The following is an 18,394-nucleotide window of genomic DNA, read 5'->3' as shown; positions in this document are numbered from 1 at the left end:
TAGTAGCGCACAAGAGACACAGGGGGATACATATGTCTGTAGGTACGCGTACTGTGGTTACCCGGCAAGAACTGGCAATTAAGAGGAGTGTGAATTTTAAGCCATAAAACTGTTGCAACTGTTGCCGGTTGAAGCACGCTGTCATTGTTGTTGTTGGACCTTGTACAAATCTGATGTGTTTTTTTTTGTTGTCTTTTCTTTTCGGGTGAAAGTTTTGTTCTATGAGAGATACAGATACAAAGACAGACAGCTGCTGGTACTGCGGCTGATGCTGTTGCTACAGATTTTCCCTTGCTTCGACTCCGTTTTTGTGTCAGTTTGAAAAAAGAGTTTCTAGACATAATTAGCTCACTCGGTGGCATATCTTATCATGCCAAAATAGTTCACACGAGTTGGGCCAAACAAAAAAAAACCAACTGAATCAGCAAACATGTTTATTCAATTTACGTTGGCATAGAAAGTTCACAGAAAACAGAGACAGAGATACGTAGATACGGAGTTACAGCTACCGATACCAAGACCGATACCGATGCAGCTTTTATCTATCAGATAGCAAACATCTTAATTTCACAATAATGGCGCGCAACCGAAATTGAAAAAGCAACAGATGAGTGCTTAATGCTTAATGGTAAGCAATTCCAGTGACGGAGCGGAGCCACGGCCTCACTCCCCGAGTGATCCGAAAGTGCAAACATTCAACACTGGTGGCAAGACCACCACCACCAGCTGGACGACGCTTGCCTCCCGGACAAGCGGCAGCAGCAGCAGCACCAGATTGCAGAGTCGACTTCTTTTTTTTTTTGGGCGTGCTGCAGCAGAGTCTTTATTTGCATGGCCTGACTGCCTGCCACACAATAGACAGGGCCCGCCGAAACACCGAGAGCAGGTGAAAAGTGTCCGACAAAAGAAAACAAACTTTGAATCTGTTTTGTTATCCCACTCCCGACCGCCTGCCTGCCTGCTGCCTGCCTGCTGCTCGTCTCGCCATTTCATAATGGCGTCGTCAAGCCAGTCAAGCCAAGATCGCTGACGACATTACAGTTAGCCGAGACGCCGTCTTAGCCTTCTTCGCCTCCACCTCCTCCGTTCCTGGGTATATCTTGGGGCCAGACCCCAATGAAGCTGATGGAGAGACTACGCGGCATCTTGCACGTTGCACGTTGCACATTGGCCCGATTGCAGCTGGGTTACCTTTTTTTTCGGTCTTGTGCTTTTTTCTACTTTTTGTGTCATTTTCTTGGGCTGTCTGTCCTCATGCCCTTTCCAAAAAAACGAGAGGAAGTGCGAGTCGCTGGGGACGGACCCTATACCCGTACTCAGTCAGTATATCATTTTTGATATGATTTTTTAAATTTTATATAATTTTACACGACATACACACAATGATATCTACACTACAGTAGATGTAGTCATTTAATTCTAACCCAGGGGGCCGCGACGAAGGGGGGGGGGGGGGGGGGGGGGGGGGGGGGGGGGGGGGGGACGGCAGCGCATGGCTCTCGCTGGCTGTGCTGTCGTTTCTTTATGGGGGGGTCCCTCGCGTTCCCTCCCCACCCCCCTTAAGAGGTAAAAAAAACAACGAAAAAAGGTTGTCGCTGGCTTATAATAACGCTGGCTGAGCTCAGCGCATACGTTGGCCAATTTAAAAGCAATTTAAGCACCTTTGAACCCGCACATTTGCATAGCCATTTTAATTTTAATAAAGTTTATACTTAAGTCGTACCTAATTTGCTTATTATTATTATTAATGCGCCTGGGCAGGGGCATGAAGTGTCTATTCAACACGTTCTGTGATGGAAGTTTGGGGAGCAAACGCACTTTATCCAGTCCGCAAATATCACAGAATCAGTTTCAGAATTATTTCTTATATAGCTTCTTGTTATTATAATTTCGTTGGCTGTGATTTTAAGTAGTGAATATTCATTATTTTTTTTCCCAATTTTTTTAATGCATGTCATTTTTTTTTTTATAATTCTCTAGCTTTATTTTTGATAGAGTATCCCTGCCCCGACACTTTTCCAAGCATTTTCGCCTGCTGCAACTCGTAATCATCTTTCAGTTTTTTTTTTTCATTTCTGTTTTCTGACCAAAATATGATCAATTGTTGCTATCGTTTTTGTTTTTTAGCTGCTGCTTATGTTGTTGTTGTTTCTGCTGTTGCTGTTACTGCTGCTGCTGTTGGGGCCTCCTATCTTTCGAACAATAAGCGAATATTGTTCGCAAATGCGAAATAATAATAATGTTCAACAACCGAAATTGAGCCATGTTACCGCATCGACAACAGACTCCCCATTCCTCCTCCCCATTGGCCCGTGTTGCATTGGTTGTTGTTGTTGTTGCTGTTGCTGTTGCTGTAGTTTTGGGGCTGTTGCAAGTTGCAACAATAATTGAGCGCTTGGCTTGGCTTTGGCTTTTGTCTTGTTTTGTAATTGCCATTCAAAAAGGAAACAAAAGCGGACGAATGGGCAGCTTCAATGCATTTGTAATTACATTTGATTGCAACAATTATTTAAAAATAAAATAACAAAAATAACAAATAACAATAACAGCAGTGGCAGCAACAACAGCAACCGTTCCCTAAATAATGTGTGGAAAATTGTTATTAAAAACACATTATTCATGGCTAGAACGGCCAAGTTTGGCTTAGAACCAACACCAGCGAAACCCTGGCTAATTAAGATTTGGTTTTTTTTTTTTTGCTTAAGAAATGAGGTCATCATCATATCCGTAACGGCCGTCGATTTGCCTTTGTGTCTATGTGTCTTATGATGAGGTACACGTCTCTCTATCTCTATCTGAGTGTCATAAAGTTGTTGGCCATTCGGCGGCATTGGCCCAAAAGGCCCCGCCATGTTGCGCTGGCAACACTCCACAAACGGTGGCTGGGGCATTAATTAAAAAGGAAATGCTGCCGGCCTGCCTGTCGTTAAAAAGTGAGTAATAAAGGTGTTTTCTGCTTAACGACAATCAAATAGACACTGGGCCAGCCACTAGCCACTAGTTGGGCATTAAGATAATTAACGGTGGGGAAGAAAATGTAAAAAGGAATCAAATTAAGCCATTAGCAATTAGCCAGAGTCATCTAAGGAGCGCGTACATCACTAAATGGGGAGTATCTGTGAGCAAGTGATCTCTATAGAAAAAGAATTTTAATATTCAGGTAAGATTACAAAGTTCTTTCTTTGCCAAATTTTTACACAATGCACTTTATGGGTCAGAAATTTTCGCCTTACTTGCACTCAGCAACAGCATGGATTACGCTCGATCCTTGCTTTATGATCCTCTCTGAGCGAGTCGCATTCTCTCACCAACACCAACAAAAGTACAGCAATAGAATAGGAAAATGCCAGAATAACGGCAAGCAAGGTAACGAAGACCGAAGCAGCCAGCAGAATATTATATAGTGAGAACTGCACAGAAGACTGACAATAAACTTAGAGTCGGATAAATATTGCACGAGTATTGCTACTCCTGCAGATCCCGAAACCAAAAATCATACGAAAGAAGAGCTTTAAATTCTGAAAACACCTGACCAACAAAAGCCCTAAAACCATTACCGAAACCGAGCTCCCAAATGTCTCGCTCCATCAACTCTATATGGGAGGGGGCCCTCAGTGCCACCCAACCCTTAAATAAGTTGAATGTCAAATAAGTAAGGTGAATTCTTTGTATTCGTTGACACGGAACCAATCGAAACCAATTCCAAATTTCAAATTCATGACAAGTGACGCACTCAACTCCGCAAGGGGCTCTATTTCGGTAGCCGTCATTCGTATCTATTTCAGTCTGTTGGTCGGAATACCTAGGCGTACCAAATGCCAAAAAAAACCAAACTAAAAACTACAACTATTAAAAAAGAAAGACAAAACCCAAAATAACATTCAAGAGAAGAAACAAAACCAAATAAATATATACAAAGTTTATGTGACTTTAATTACGTGACAGCGCACTTGGAATGGAAAAACATTGAAATTGTATTAAATATGTATGCAGTTATGGCCGGACCGGAATGGCACAGGCCAGGCGACAGACTGACACAGATACACGCACAAGCAAAATCCGCTCTCAGATACAGATACAGATGGAGAGAGAGACACAGAGAAAGAGAGGGAGACTCCAAAAATGGACACCCAGGCGAACCATAACCGAAACCGCAGCTATGGGTGGTGACGCAATTTACAAATAGTTGCGGGCACACAAATTTGTATTTGCAAACGGAATTCTACAAATATAAATAATAGCCGGCAGTAGCCAGCAGTAACAAACAGTACCAGCACTGTATCTGCTGGATACATATGGCTTTGGGCAAAGATTTGTACACAGAGAGCGCGCGCGCGCGTATTGTTCATGTGTCCGTCCGATTGGCTGACTGGATGGCTGGCTGTCCGTCATCGCATCGAATCGCATTGAATCGCACTGAATCGCATGTGGCAAGGTGTAATTTACCCTTCAATCAATGCGCAACAAATCGGTTGGCAATGTGCGGCGCAGGCGCACCTCGATGCCTGCTGGCCCTCTCCTTCGCTTCGCTTCGAGCTGCGCGCCGTCGCCGTCTTTGTATCAGTTGGCAGCACATTTGGGTTAACAATTGGTTAACTGTACACTGGCCATATCGGGGGCTCGTGGCTATATACATATATTCATATATCTTCGTATGGCTGTGTGTATGTGTGTGTGTGTGTGTGTGCGCTTGTGCCGAATGACTAACTGGGCGCAAGGTGGTTTTTATACTCTGTTAAAAAAGCATTAAAAAAAAACTTTGTGTGGCATAGAGGAAAGCCGACTGGCCCAAGAAAGTACGACGACTATGAATGTAATATTAATGACTTCTCCACAGTGTATTGTATATTATATATATGCATAAGCTTATATTTGATATAATTTTATAGGCTTGTAAGTTGTATTAGTTTGCGAAATATTTTAATAATTTAGGTATACACTTCCAAAGTCAGCCAAAGAAAATTCAACGTAGAACGTCGGAGTCTTCTAAAATTAAACCCGGATCCTAGAGAATCCCTTACAGATACATATGTATTTTTTAGAATGTTTCCAATTCAAACACTATTATTTTTTAACATTTTTCTCAGCTGTTTTGGCAAATGATTAATCACCGATTTATTTATAATTTTAAATTCGCTTTTTTTTTTCTCGAGTTTTAAAAGTAATTAAGTAACCGTTTATTTCCTTGATTAGTGTTAGTCTTTAGTTTGATTTTTGTTGTTGTTGTCTGGTGCCTTTCTGCGCAAAAAAAAAGTCCAAAACAAAAACATAAAACCAAAGAGATGTTGATCATGTTGTAGTTGGCAGGTTAACAAGCAGCCCGAGCGCGCCGCACAGCCCGAGGAGTGTATTTATGTTGGAACAATCTACGGCGAATTGGTGCTTCCTTAATTTACCATGTTAATTGCTCAAATTAACACGCAGATAAATCGACAGAGCGACAAGTCAAGTCAACAAACCCCAGCCACAACTTGTTGCACTCCAAGGCAACAAAGGCGGGCGGCCATTTCCTTCTGCCAACAGCCACAGACATAGCCACAGCAGCAACAGCACCGACGATGGCCAAACAATGCGTCCAGTTTGGTCAAACATTGGCAGCAAACCATTTTCATTTCCCACCTTTCCGCCTTCCCACGTAGCGCGGCAGGTAGTAGCTGCTGGAACAACAACAACAACAAAACTGGCAGAACGTGCTGGTAAAAATAGAAATAGCCGTAGAAACGACAAATTTTCAAGTTTAAAAGTCTAAATGTGGCTGTAAATCGTGCCTGGCTCAAGATGGAGACTGGGATCTGCAGATACAGATGCAGACGGGGGGCTCCAGCTCCAAGAAAGCCAAACTTAATAAAGTTAGAAGCGTGCTGGACATAAAAAGGGCACTGCCTGCATAATAATCCTCATTTTAATCAGTTTTCGAAAGGGGGTCAGAAAAAACCTTCTCAACTTCTTGAAATCTTCCCTTAAAAAATGTTTGTCGAACTTTTGACATTTGCACGACTTGTCTGGCGAAACATTTCCGAAAATAAACGGGCATAGAAATTGAGACAGCGGCTGCCATTCACGTGGCACGCGATTTCCGTGGCACAAATCACAAAACGCAGGCTGAAATGCATTTTGTTTTGGCTTTTACGTACCACGCGGCGTATGTGCAATTATTTGTGTCATCAAATTTTCCATTAATGGGGGAATTTCGTGTAGAAAAATCGATCGACCCTAATTGAAGCACATTAGAATTTATATTAGAAAATATATCGACTCAACTTTAGAATATCTGTAATTCATGGAAAATTAGACACTGACCGAAACATCTGAATATCTGATATTTTTTAAATCTCTGTAAAAAAAACTGTGATTCGATTATTATTCGATGCTCCATCAAGTGGCACAATCTGAAGCTTATTACGCCTAAATAAATTCCAGGCAAAATCGCAAAACCGACCGAGGGGCGCTGCCGCATGACGCCGAGTCTTATTCGAATTGGTGAAAACTATTCCCAATATCAAATATTGACTTTAAAACTTTAAAACTGAAAGTAGAGCGCGGCCTAAGTGCGACTTGTGTCAGTTTGAACGCACTTTTGACCTTTTCAAAATGCCCCCTAGGGTTAAGTGTCATCGAAGACGACAGCGAAAACAGCCAGCAACAAGCGAAGAAGGGGAGCTGAGGGTATTGTAAGTAGAACCAACAAACAGACCCCCCGACATTTAGCTTGCTGTTAAATTTAAAACTTTAATGTCATGCACCAAAGAAAATGTGAAGAAAACGCATGCATTCGCCTAGTCTGGTCGCCACCGCCGCCACATGGCAACATTCCACGGGTTCCCCCTCTCAACTGCTGCTTGAGTAGGGGAAAAGGGAAACGTCAGCGGAACGCGCGAAAATATGATAAAACAAACAAAAGCCAGAGGAAGGGGAACCAGAGGAAAGTGCACGTAAACAGAGATAGCCCAAAGGCAGATGAATGGGGAGAAGAGACAGACAGAGAGAGAAAGAGCGAAAGAAGAAACAATAAGGCATGTAAAGCTTGCTTTGAAAAACCAACGTTCAGATACCCTAAAAATTCAGGGAGAGGAGTCAAAAACAATTTGCTCGTAAGTCTGCTCGTTTGTCTGTTTTTTAATCTTGACAGATGGAGATGAAAATTTTATACACACATATTTTAAAGTTTGCAAGTAATTTCCATAAATCGAAAGATCTATGAAGGCTCTGCCTTCAGTGCGTTTGAAGCATCTCATCAAACCTTAAATACCCTCTGCTTGTAGGGTATTCGAATAATAGTATTTCCGCATTCCGTTCGACGAGCGCAGCGTGGCAAGCATTAAATATTTGACAAAATTTTCTTTTCGGAAGATGAAATGAAACTTTCTTCTATTATTTTTAGTATTTTATGCATTTTGTATTTTCGTATTATTTCTAGTATTTTTGTATTTTTTGTTATTATTTTCTGGTATTATTTTAAAAAATTTTCTGGCTTTATGTCGTACAAGGGGCAAGAGATACGATATTCATTCAAAGACCCATCCTGACTACCCAATAACTCGCTCTCATCTAACCCAAATTTAATTTCAGGCAAAACGAAGCAGCGGCAGCAAATGGCTTGGTGGTGGCTCTGAAATGAATCTGCAACTCGTTTGAATTGGAAAGTGTTGCCAATTTGCCCCCGACGATGGCTACAACGACGATGAGGACTTTAATTGTGCGCTTTATTAGCGCAATTTATGCCCCGACTTGGCTCAATGCTCCCACAGCGGCGGGCCAACGGCTCGTGCTGCTCCATTCAGCAAGCTCCAGCTCCGCTTAGAGTCTCTCTCTCTCTCTGCCTCTTCAGTTGATTATTATTTTCAGTCATTGCAATTTTATCTTATTTACGGCAATTACGCTCTAAATTCAATTGTTACGAAATTATGATGATTTATATGTATTTGGACTTTGCCGTCTGTCTGTGATTGTGTGTATTTGTGAAACTTTTCAATCTACCCATGCAGCAACAGCAACAACAACAGCCGCATAGAAAGTAGAACAGGGCACGAGAGTGAGAAAAAGCAACCCAAACAATGGCACCGAAAGGCAATGACAAACCCCCCCACACACACGAACGAACACATCAAGGCAAGCCGAAAATGAAAACGGAAAAAACAGCACAAAAGCCAAGTGATAAAAATTGAACTAAGGCTTCATAAGACACCCTGCAATTGTACGCTAGTCGGGAATGTCATTTTCATGTCGCTGCAGCAAACTGTGGTAAGATCAACGCTTAATTCTACTGAATAGTCCTTAATTTCAGTGTTGTCAAGTGTAGTTAGTATTGGTAAAGATTGTTGCATCTTAGGTAAGTGTTGGTTAGGTAAAGTAATCAGGGCTGCTTATGGAATTTCAAACAAGATAATTGATTTCAAAATCGATCCCAATATAAAAGCCAATTAATGAGTACATTTTGATCGACTACACGCGTTCTATTCATATACTTTTTTAAGGGAAAAATCACATGACAATTGCAACTGCGAAATCATACTAATATTTGACTTAATTTGCAAATAAATAAAAACTAAATTAAAGTTAATGTGAGCATATATTATACGCTTTAGTATCCCCCCCAATCGTGTGCCACTTCCCAGACGGGGAAGCCCCCCTCTCCCAGTATACAATGTGTGAAATTTCACAGAGTAACAGAGAGACAGATACAGAGAGAGAGAGAGAGAGAGAGAGACAGAGTACCAGCAGTCTACAGTTTCGATGGTGTGCAAATAAAGGTCCCCCATTTTATTTAACTTTAGCTGGACTTCAAGGTCAAAGGTGGCTTGAGGGTACGTACATATGTATATCTGTTGAATACTATATAGTCTGTTACGATAGCTATGGCAAATGCAAGTGCATTTGCATTTGAAACAAACAAAGCCATAGCCATAAACTTTGTTAAACTGAACAAACTGTGCAAATGAGTGTGAGTCAGCGAATCAGCGAAATTGAAATCTAATACCCAACAGCAGCAGCTGATTGCCGATAGGAACACTCAGAAGAGCAATCGAAAATGTATATTTGGAATAATATATTTGTATATTTATAGTAGAGCTGCACGTATAGATTACAACAGACGGTGGCAGAGATCGATTTCTGGTAGGGTAAGATTGGGGAATAATCTTTTGAAGGGTTTTGGATTGGAAAAACTTCTGGGATTTATTCAAGGCGTTCTTTAAATAAACTTTTAAATAAAGTACAAAGTGAGTGTCCGATTTATTTAACTTTTTTAAACATTAAGTGGTGGTACGTAAATACATTTAAATGTTATTAAAGGAATAAAATTAAGAAATAGAATTAAGAGAATTAAGGTATAAAGTGTATGCTAAAGAGAATTTTAGAGGCAACCTCTTGAGGCAGAATAATGAATAATTCTCTGCAAAGCCAATCAAGAGAGCTTCAAAGCTCTGCCAATACCGAAACATTTTCAATTAGTTTTGCTCTCATTTTCCTCAACGTTTTTCGTATGTATTTTTCCAAGATAAAGCAATTAGCAATGTAAAATAGAAAACAAAAGTCGGGGCAAAAGCAAGAGAGAAAAAAGAAAGGCAACCATTTTGATGGAGAACTTAATTAACGGACGGAATGCCGCGTGTATGTGAAGCCAGAGCCAGTCTTCAATTTAGCTTTGAATGGAGTCCACCGCCCTGACCAAATCGCTTTGGCGACAAATTTCACCGCACTACAAAAGAAATATTTAAACAAAACAAACAACAAAAAACAGAAAATGAAAACCAAAAAAAATAAATGGCTGAATCAAACAGTAATGCAAAAACGCGAATGAAAACGCAGTCAAAAACAATTAAAAATGCCAACAGAGCAATGCAAAAGACAAACAAAGACGACAACGGTCTGCGGCTGGGCTAGTGGCAGTAAAAAAAATTGTTTAAATATAGGCAACAATGTGTGCATACGCATACACACACACACACAGATACAGCTACAGATATAGACTGGTATATAGAGAACGAGTTGAATAACAATAATTGCTATATGGCCCAGCCGACTTTATAAGGGGGAGTAGAATGGAACCAAACATGGCAGTAGGGTAGAGTAAAATATTCAGACTAGGGGATACCTGCTACAGCAGGAAACAGTCCAGCAAATAACCAACAAACAAGGCATAGGAGGTATACCCTTTGCACTCAACAAAAGCCCGCATGGAAATGCCTGCAGTTGAATTCCCATCAGAATCAGACGCGAGGGTGAAAATACTCCACCTCCACTCCAGCTTTAGCTTCAGTTCCATGTGCTTCGAACCGAGTCAAGACCGTGCATAATCAATGCGAGCTGCGATATGCGATAGACCGAATGAAATGACACACACACAAGTGAGTGAAGGCAGTCCAAATGCCGAGTCAAGTACGAAAAGAACTCTAGGGCAAGACTCGTAATAACAGTCTTTTTGAGATCACTAAACGAAGTCCCACCATCGCTGAGAGAGCGCAGGCAACGACAAACAAATTATTGTGTTGTAACAATTAAAAATTAACCAGTAGTTAGTTGTTGCTTAATTAACAAGATAAACACAGCGGAGGCCACTGAATGGAAGGAGGAGGCAACGTCGTCTTAGAGAGGCAACGTTGTCGTGGTCATTCCGTAGCTTGTCTGTATAATTAGCCAAGTGAATGCAAAAGAAGGTTACCACGAGCGGAATTGGCTTGTATGTGGCCAGACAGAGACAGACACAGAGAGAGGGTGGTTTAAGTGCAGTGCAAAAAAACATCATGCAGGCAGGAATGGGTCAAATTATTCCTGTTGGGAAAGGTTATTACTTTGATGCGGGTGCTACACGTACACGTACACACATTAGAGGTGGATGAACTCAAAAGTTGAACCTCTCAATTCCAATGGAAAGAATGATTTAAATGGCCATTAATTCTACATTATTATGTTTTTGAAAATGTCATACAATATAAATATAAGTCAAATATCAGGGAATTTCAGGGAATAACAAAAATATGTCTCGCTGTATAAATTTTCCATAAAGGAGAGGGAACATCATGCTATTTGAAATTGTGGAGAAAATACTGGCTTCAGCAAAATTACTTTTAAAAAGTACTTGTAAGTAAAGGAATTTGCATAGCTTTATTTGAGAGTAATTTAATAAGTAATGCGGTTTTTTTTTAGTTTTTCAAATGATGTTTTAGATATTTTTAGTTAAGTAAAGATATTAAATTTAAGCTAGTTTTCAAGAAAATTTTTATAGGGGATTGAGGGTATTTTTCAAGAAAATATTTATAGGGGAATACCCTCTTTCCACTAGCTTGAATCCACTGTCCAGTTCCTAAAGCAAACATGATTTAAATTTTGCAAGCAAATCCTCTTTCTTTGTTACCCCAACTCCAGGCCCAAATATGACTAACTTCTTAAAAAGCCTCTAAAAACTCAGGGAAAGTTCTACGCGATAGAAATAAAATAAACCTCTTAGTCAGAGAAACGAAAAATCGCTGATAAAATCCGAAATCCGATTTAATGTGACTCTGACTTCCGCCAGCAGTTTAAGGCGACGATTGATATGGAAAGAATTCAATCTATCAAAGCGTAATCGGGTGACACGGAACACAAGGGGAGATACATAGATAGTCTTTGGAAGATACGCACCATTTATCTAGTTAAATCTCATTGAAAGCGGGTCTCGGCGAGAATGTTGAAGCCGCACTGTGGCATTCCACTGCTGCTGTTGGTTGATTAATCCAAAATGAAGGCGTATCCTTTTTTATTTTATTTCAGTTGATATTTTTGGTGATTTTTGTTGTTGTACCTCTGATATGTCACAAAGGCTTGGATATTTGCCAAAAACACACACAAAGATAAATATGTATCTTTTTTCTCAATTTCTTTTCTCTCCTTTTTTATATTTTGTTGTGTAAGAAATTTCACTTTTTCTGCGTTTTGGGAGGTTTTGTAATCTACGTAACTGCCAATTTAATAGAGTGGCAAAAAAACAATTTTGTATATATTTAATTTAGTATGCAAAATGAGAGCACATATGCTGGCTGGCTGTCTCTCTGTATGCGCGAGAGGTTTAATTTATTCCGTAACGCGCAAATGTAGAACGCGATCGAAGCGCGTCTTTCTCACAGATACATACAAATACAGTTGCAACACACACACACATACACGTACGCACGCGACAAGAATGAAGGTTGAGGCTGGACTGTGATTCAGATTACGCAGAATCTTCTCTCTTTCTTCTGCGGCTGTTGTGGGAAAACAACACGTGTGTTGCACACAGAACCGAATGTATCTTGAAGATACGCCACTGCAGTATCTACAACAAATTAACAACAATGCGTTATCGCGTTGTATGCCGGTCCCGGATCGGATTGAGATCAGGTATTTTCGTATTAAAATTGGGATGTTGAAATTTATATATTTTTGTGATATTTTTTGTTTTGTTTTTTTTTTTCGCAAAAATATCAACGTAATTTTCTGAATTTGGACAAAAATTCGTCACTACTTTTCTGTTTGTTGTTTAGTGTGGCCGCGGCCCGAGTTAGTTATGGGGCGACAAGGCCGTGTCTTCAAAATAGCCCCCTTCGAATGTTGCTTGGCCGCAATGTTGCTAGAAAACTACTCATGTTGCTGAAGAAAAAGAAGGTATGGCCAACAGGCACAGCGGCCCCGGGATATGCAACGTGTGCAGGCCCGAGCTCACCTTTTTTCACAACATACTTTGAATCATGATATATTAAGTGATCGCGCGAGGTGAGGTTCCTATATATTTTCGGTTGATATAGCTGGGCTTTAACCACGTTATTCAAAATCAAGATAACAGATTTTTTTGTATTGAATATTGAGAATATATTCATATATTTTTTAAAATATCGAAATAATGAAGAAATGATTTCCACTGCTCATCAACAGAACGCGCACTTGAGCATTGGCCTCTCTCTTTCGAGCTGCCAACTGTGCGGTGTGCTGAATATCCAAAAGAGAGAGAGCTAGCGAGAGAGAGAACAAAATTGAGTCAAATCCCAGCTAACTGTTAGCCCTGACAACTAGCATGACTCATGAGTGAGTGCAATGAGTGGAACAGAGACAAAAGAAACTTTGAGTGCATTGAAAAACAGTAAACTTTTCATATTCCAGCGTTTCCAGAACTTACAAAAATGTAACAATATTTATATTTTTCTGGAAAAAAGCATTTTTTTTAACTTATTTATTCTGCAAAATATTTTTGTTGGTTGATGTGTTAATTATCATTTTGAGTGTTTTTTTGTTAGTCAGCGAGCTGAATAAAGAGCTTCCAGCAAGAGAGCGAACGAACACTTGGCTTCTGGTTTTCTTATTGTTTATTTACGCACTTTGTTTGTTCAATGCATTTAATTTGTAGGTAAACATTTTCCCCTTTAGAGCGCCCGCTTAGATGTAATCAATTACAGATAATTAGTAGGAGCCGCAGGCGAAGTACAGAAATAAAGAAATCAAACGAAGGCAGCCGTCTAATGTGTGGCAAAGGGTAATGCACTGGCCAAGAAGACATACCAGAACAGAACAGAACAGATAGCCATAGCAACTAAGTACAGTGGTCGCCCAATAAGAACTTTGCAGAAATTACAACTATCGCTTTCAAACTTAAAATAGGTTTGAAGGATCCGCAAAGCCATATTTCTCTATTCAATCGGATTATTGTCAAAAATTCAGTAAACTCATATGCGTACTTCTTTGTGAGCGACTACTGTGCCTCATTAGTTTTTATTATGGTGTTGATGTTGCAGTTCCATATGAAGGCAGACACAGGCCCCCAGAAGCAGACATCAGACATCGCCATCAAAGACATGGACAAGTACAGCAAAGCCTCGGACCAAACAAAGAGACCAACAACAAACAACAGTGACAACAACCAGACAAACGCTCGAGTGACCCACTGTCCACTAGCAACGCGGCCTTTCTTATCTCTCTCTCCCTGTGCCCCTGTCTCACTCGCTCTCTTGGCTCTAATTACACGCAAACATTCACACATGAGACTCCTGCACTGTGGTGCGAGAGGGACACATGAAGGGCACACAACACAAACACAAAACAGAACGGTTGCCATGACTATACCGCAAAAGGTTTAATCAATGACCCGTCCTCTCTCTCTCTCTCTATCTATCTCACCCTCGCTCTCTCAAGGGGTTGGCCGATGGGGGGAGGGGAAAACCCCTACTTGAGTTTCGAGTCGCGCTCGCATTTTGTTTGCTTATTTATGGAAAACTGATAAGACAATCATCGTACGCTTAAGCCCTTGGTTTTATTGCCTTTCATTTCCATATACATTTTAATTGCCTTGCCCTGCCCTGCCCTGCCATGGCTACCAATACCAACACAGACTATACCACGGCCTCACCAGCAAACAGCAAACAATCCTTGCATATGATAATGTCGTATCTATGGCACACATTTTTACGATCTGCTTATATCTCTGATGTGATACTTATGAAGTGTACACCGAAACTCATAAAATGTGTGAAGAAATTCTATACGGTGGTGATTATTTAAAAGCAAACAAATTTTGCATAAGATAAATAACAGATATATGAGCAACTAGAGGGCAGGCTCAGCCTAGGCCCTAGGGATAGGTACCAAACTAATTACGGGGTAAATAGTGTCGCGGTATGTGCGCCGCGACTTCAAACGTTTCGATTGGTTTTAGATTCTTTCAAACTTTGCGCATACATTCAATAACAAATCTGCCAGAAAAAATAGGCATTCTTCTCATATATAATATAATATTATATTTAACCTAAGTCTGCTGTAACAGCATTGATTAAACTAAATGATTTATCCACCCAAGATTAAAAATAATATGAAATTTCCAAACATAAATGCCGTAGCATTTCAGTTCGCTTAAGGAACTGGTTCCAATTTGCGAATGTCTTTCCCATTTTCGTAGTTCACTTTCGTGTTTAGAATTGCTTCAGTCATCGTTTAAGGTTCTCCCACCTCAATATTTAATTAAAGTCAAGTGTGTCTGTGAGCGTTTCAACTTATCAGTTGATATTGCATGCTAAAACAAGCGCTTATCATTTTTACCAGGTGTGTATGTGTATGTTAGGGAGAGCATTCCCATGGAATGCTGGCGAGTATAAAAACATTTCTAAATAACCGGCGTCAATTCAGTTTGAGGGCGCTAGCGGACCGCAAAGTATCCAAACTGTTCATCCACACTCCATACACAAATTAATCTCAAAGGTAGAGACAGTTAAATCTAATTACATTTAAATGTTTTTGAAGTATATAATTTATATATACATATGTACATATGTACAGAGATTTTTTAATAGCTTTAATTGCTTGCGGGAATTGTTAATCAAAAAACAATGCAAAATTTGTTTGCGAATGGAAAAATACAAAATAATTTCCACTTTAATAATTCTATCATCTAATTTCCAGATGTCCTACAAAGTAGAAGCACTGCCCGACTCCTATGCCGCCCTGGGCGAAGGCCCCCACTGGGATGTGGGCCGCCAGAGCCTTTACTACGTGGATCTGGAGGTGGGCGTCATCCTTCGCTACGACTACAAGCAGAACAAGGTGTACAAGGCCCAGATCCAGGGCGAGGTATTCGCCTCCTTCATTCTACCCATCGAGAACAAGCCGCAGGAGTTTGCGGTGGGCTGCAATCGCCGCTGTGTCGTCGTTCAGTGGGATGGCGTCGCTCCAGTGGCCAAGGTTCTGCGCACCCTGTTCGAGGTGCAGCCGGGTCTGGAGGATAATCGCATCAACGATGCCAAGACCGATCCCCGGGGACGTTTTGTTGGTGGCACCATGGCCTGCACCGGCGACATCTTCACGCAGTATAAGGGCGAGCTCTACGATTGGCAGAGTGGCGGTCAGGTGAGGAAGATCAGGGGCGAGGTGGGCATATCCAATGGCCTGGCCTGGGACGAGAAGGCCAAGAAGTTCTACTACATTGACACCAACACGCACGAGGTAAGCGGCTACGACTACAATGTGGAGACGGGCGCGATAACCAATCCCAAGGTCGTCTTCGATCTGCGTAAGATCCGACCCAATATAAAACTCTTGCCCGATGGCATGACCATCGATACCGAGGGCAACATCTATGTGGCAACCTTCAACGGTGGCACCGTCTTCAAGGTGAATCCAAGGTGAGTCTTTTCCGAGATATTTCCATTTTCCAGCTGACTTATTTTCCCCCCTTTCAAACAGCTCTGGCAAGATCCTGCTGGAGATCAAGATCCCCACCACACAGATCACATCGGTGGCCTTTGGGGGCCCCCAACTGGACATTCTGTATGTGACGACAGCCAACAAATTCGATCAGCCCGTTCCCGCTGGCACCACCTACAAGGTGACCGGCCTCAATGCCAAGGGCCATCCCGGTGTCCCCTTGAAGGTCTAGATTTGATTGCAGATATATGTATATTGTATATTGTAGTATATACATCGGATTCAATTAAATGTGGTTTATTTTTGATAAGCGACAAGAGTTCTTGATTATTTTTAGCTTGCTGCCTGCTTGTAGGAGAATAGCTCTCGGAGCAATGGCAGCAGCTGGGGGGGACAAGGGCGTGGAAAATTCAACAACTTTTAAGAGACATAAAACATAATAATTTGTAGGTCCCTCCCCTACACCTATCGCCAGGCAAAAAGCGCTGGTCACAAAAAGTTAGATAAGTGAGAAACACTTCAGAAAGCGAAACTAATTTTGTGGTGAAATCGATCTACCGGTTGGCTGAGTGCGCCCTTGGTGCCATTTCTGTAGGACAAACTGCTTTGATCAACGCCAGAGCGCTCTCTCTGAGAGAGTTCCAGTCCTAGTTATAGAACTCTGGCAAATTATTATGCTATGTGCATTTATTGGCGCACTTTTAAAGCAATACGAGTATTATTACTTAATTGGCCAGAACAGATACCAAGATGGTCTAGAGGGAGGCTCGTACTTCAAAGGTTGTGTTTGTATGGTTTAATGGAGGCATCTCTAATCTGAGGCAATTATCAGATTGTTGTTGTATAAAATTTTGCTATATTTACGGACATAATGTCAAGTAAAAGTTATCATGTCAAATGTTTTTATTTGAAATTTAACAAACAAATTACAGTTATATTTTTCTGCACACGAAATGCTTTTCAGATTTAATGGTAACAAATATTTTTCCCAAAGCAAATATTTGTACAACTTTATCTAATCACAAAATAATTCAAGATAATTTGTTCAGCTGTGTTAAGCTCTTAGATAGCACAACGATTTGTTAATAAAAACAGGGATTAAGCAGCTATTAATTAAATATATATTATTCATATGGAGAGCATAGAAAAACAATAAATAACAGAAGCTGGCGACACTATATTACCCGATACTCTTTTCCTATATATCGAAACTTTATCTGCAGTACCCGTTGCTTTAGAAATAATAGTGTTCGAAAGCCAGGTGTTTAAACAGACGAACGACAGGTGCGCTGCCATTTATTTTGTGCATTCCGGCTATAACATATACCCATGTATACCCCTATATAAAAAACCATCTAATGCATTTAATACTGCACTGACACTTTTCGATAGCAAAAATCTTTGAATAAAAAAAGTATTAAATAGAAATTTCCAATTAAATTTGCATATTGGATATATAAATCTGCAGTAGGAAATAAATAAACAAAACATTTAAACGTTATTGGTTAAATAAATAGTCCAACAAATGTACTTAATATCAGACACGGAATAAATAATTTCTAGTAAATTTAAATCGCAAAATAAAAATGCCAAATCAAAGCAGAGTTTCCACAAATTGAAGGCATTCAGTTTGAAATTGATTTAACCCCAATAAATAATAAATATACATACAATATTAAAGGCAATTGAAAGAGGGCACAATATGGATTGTAAAATGAAATGTAAACAGCAGACTGAGTACTCTTTCTCGAAAGTAGTCGTGGGAATGATGTTGAATGATGAGGCAGAGGTCCCTGTCCCTGAGCAGCTACGCAATCAAAAGTATTTCCAGAGAAAGAGGGAGAGGATTGGGAGGGAGATCGTTGGCACACAATTGTTTGCGCTGCACCCAAAAAACAACTGTATCATATGGGTAATAAAAGATACATTTATTCAGATACAGATACAGTATCCATATGCGCATTGTCGAACGACACACGAGAACGCCACACACAGATACGGCTACCACATATGGCAACAATAAACATAAAGAAAGACAAGAGCCTAGGGCGAGGCAGGGGCTGAATACTGTGGACCGGCGACTGAGAAGCGCTTCGGTTGGAACCTGCCACTTTAAACCGCAATCAGAAACAAAATTGATTTAAATTTGAAAATGTAAACAACACCCTCCCCCCACTCATGCCTGTGGCAGGGATGGAGGGGGCACATCTAGCAGCGGTGCAGCGTAATTGTGTAATAACCACAAAGCCTGGAAACA

General features: G+C 40.6%; 2 protein-coding genes across 5 annotated transcripts in view; one reads left to right on the top strand and one right to left on the bottom strand.

The window, feature by feature from the left end:
- The window catches only part of LOC111066864 (platelet binding protein GspB), a 62,804-nt gene that overhangs the window by 41,612 nt on the left and 2,798 nt on the right, over positions 1-18,394 (bottom strand). Inside the window, exon 1 of one of the 4 annotated variants that reach the window (XM_022355787.2) lies at positions 11,620-12,524. The exons of the other annotated variants lie outside the window; for them this stretch is intronic. Within the exon in view, the coding sequence (XP_022211479.2) occupies positions 11,620-11,622 (3 nt within the window). The 5' untranslated portion in view covers positions 11,623-12,524. Of the gene's footprint in view, positions 1-11,619; positions 12,525-18,394 lie in introns of those variants that run through there. 4 annotated transcript variants of the gene reach the window in all.
- On the top strand, positions 15,092-16,447 carry LOC111066867 (regucalcin). Its single transcript, XM_022355793.2, has 3 exons — positions 15,092-15,195; positions 15,397-16,115; positions 16,177-16,447. The coding sequence occupies exons 2-3, from the start codon at positions 15,397-15,399 to the stop codon at positions 16,367-16,369; spliced, it is 912 nt and encodes a 303-aa protein (XP_022211485.1). The 5' UTR covers positions 15,092-15,195; the 3' UTR covers positions 16,370-16,447.

The sequence above is a fragment of the Drosophila obscura genome, unplaced genomic scaffold, assembly GCF_018151105.1.
Source record: "Drosophila obscura isolate BZ-5 IFL unplaced genomic scaffold, ASM1815110v1 contig_150, whole genome shotgun sequence".
Taxonomy (NCBI): domain Eukaryota; kingdom Metazoa; phylum Arthropoda; class Insecta; order Diptera; family Drosophilidae; genus Drosophila; species Drosophila obscura.
This window is presented reverse-complemented; position numbering and strand designations above follow the sequence as displayed.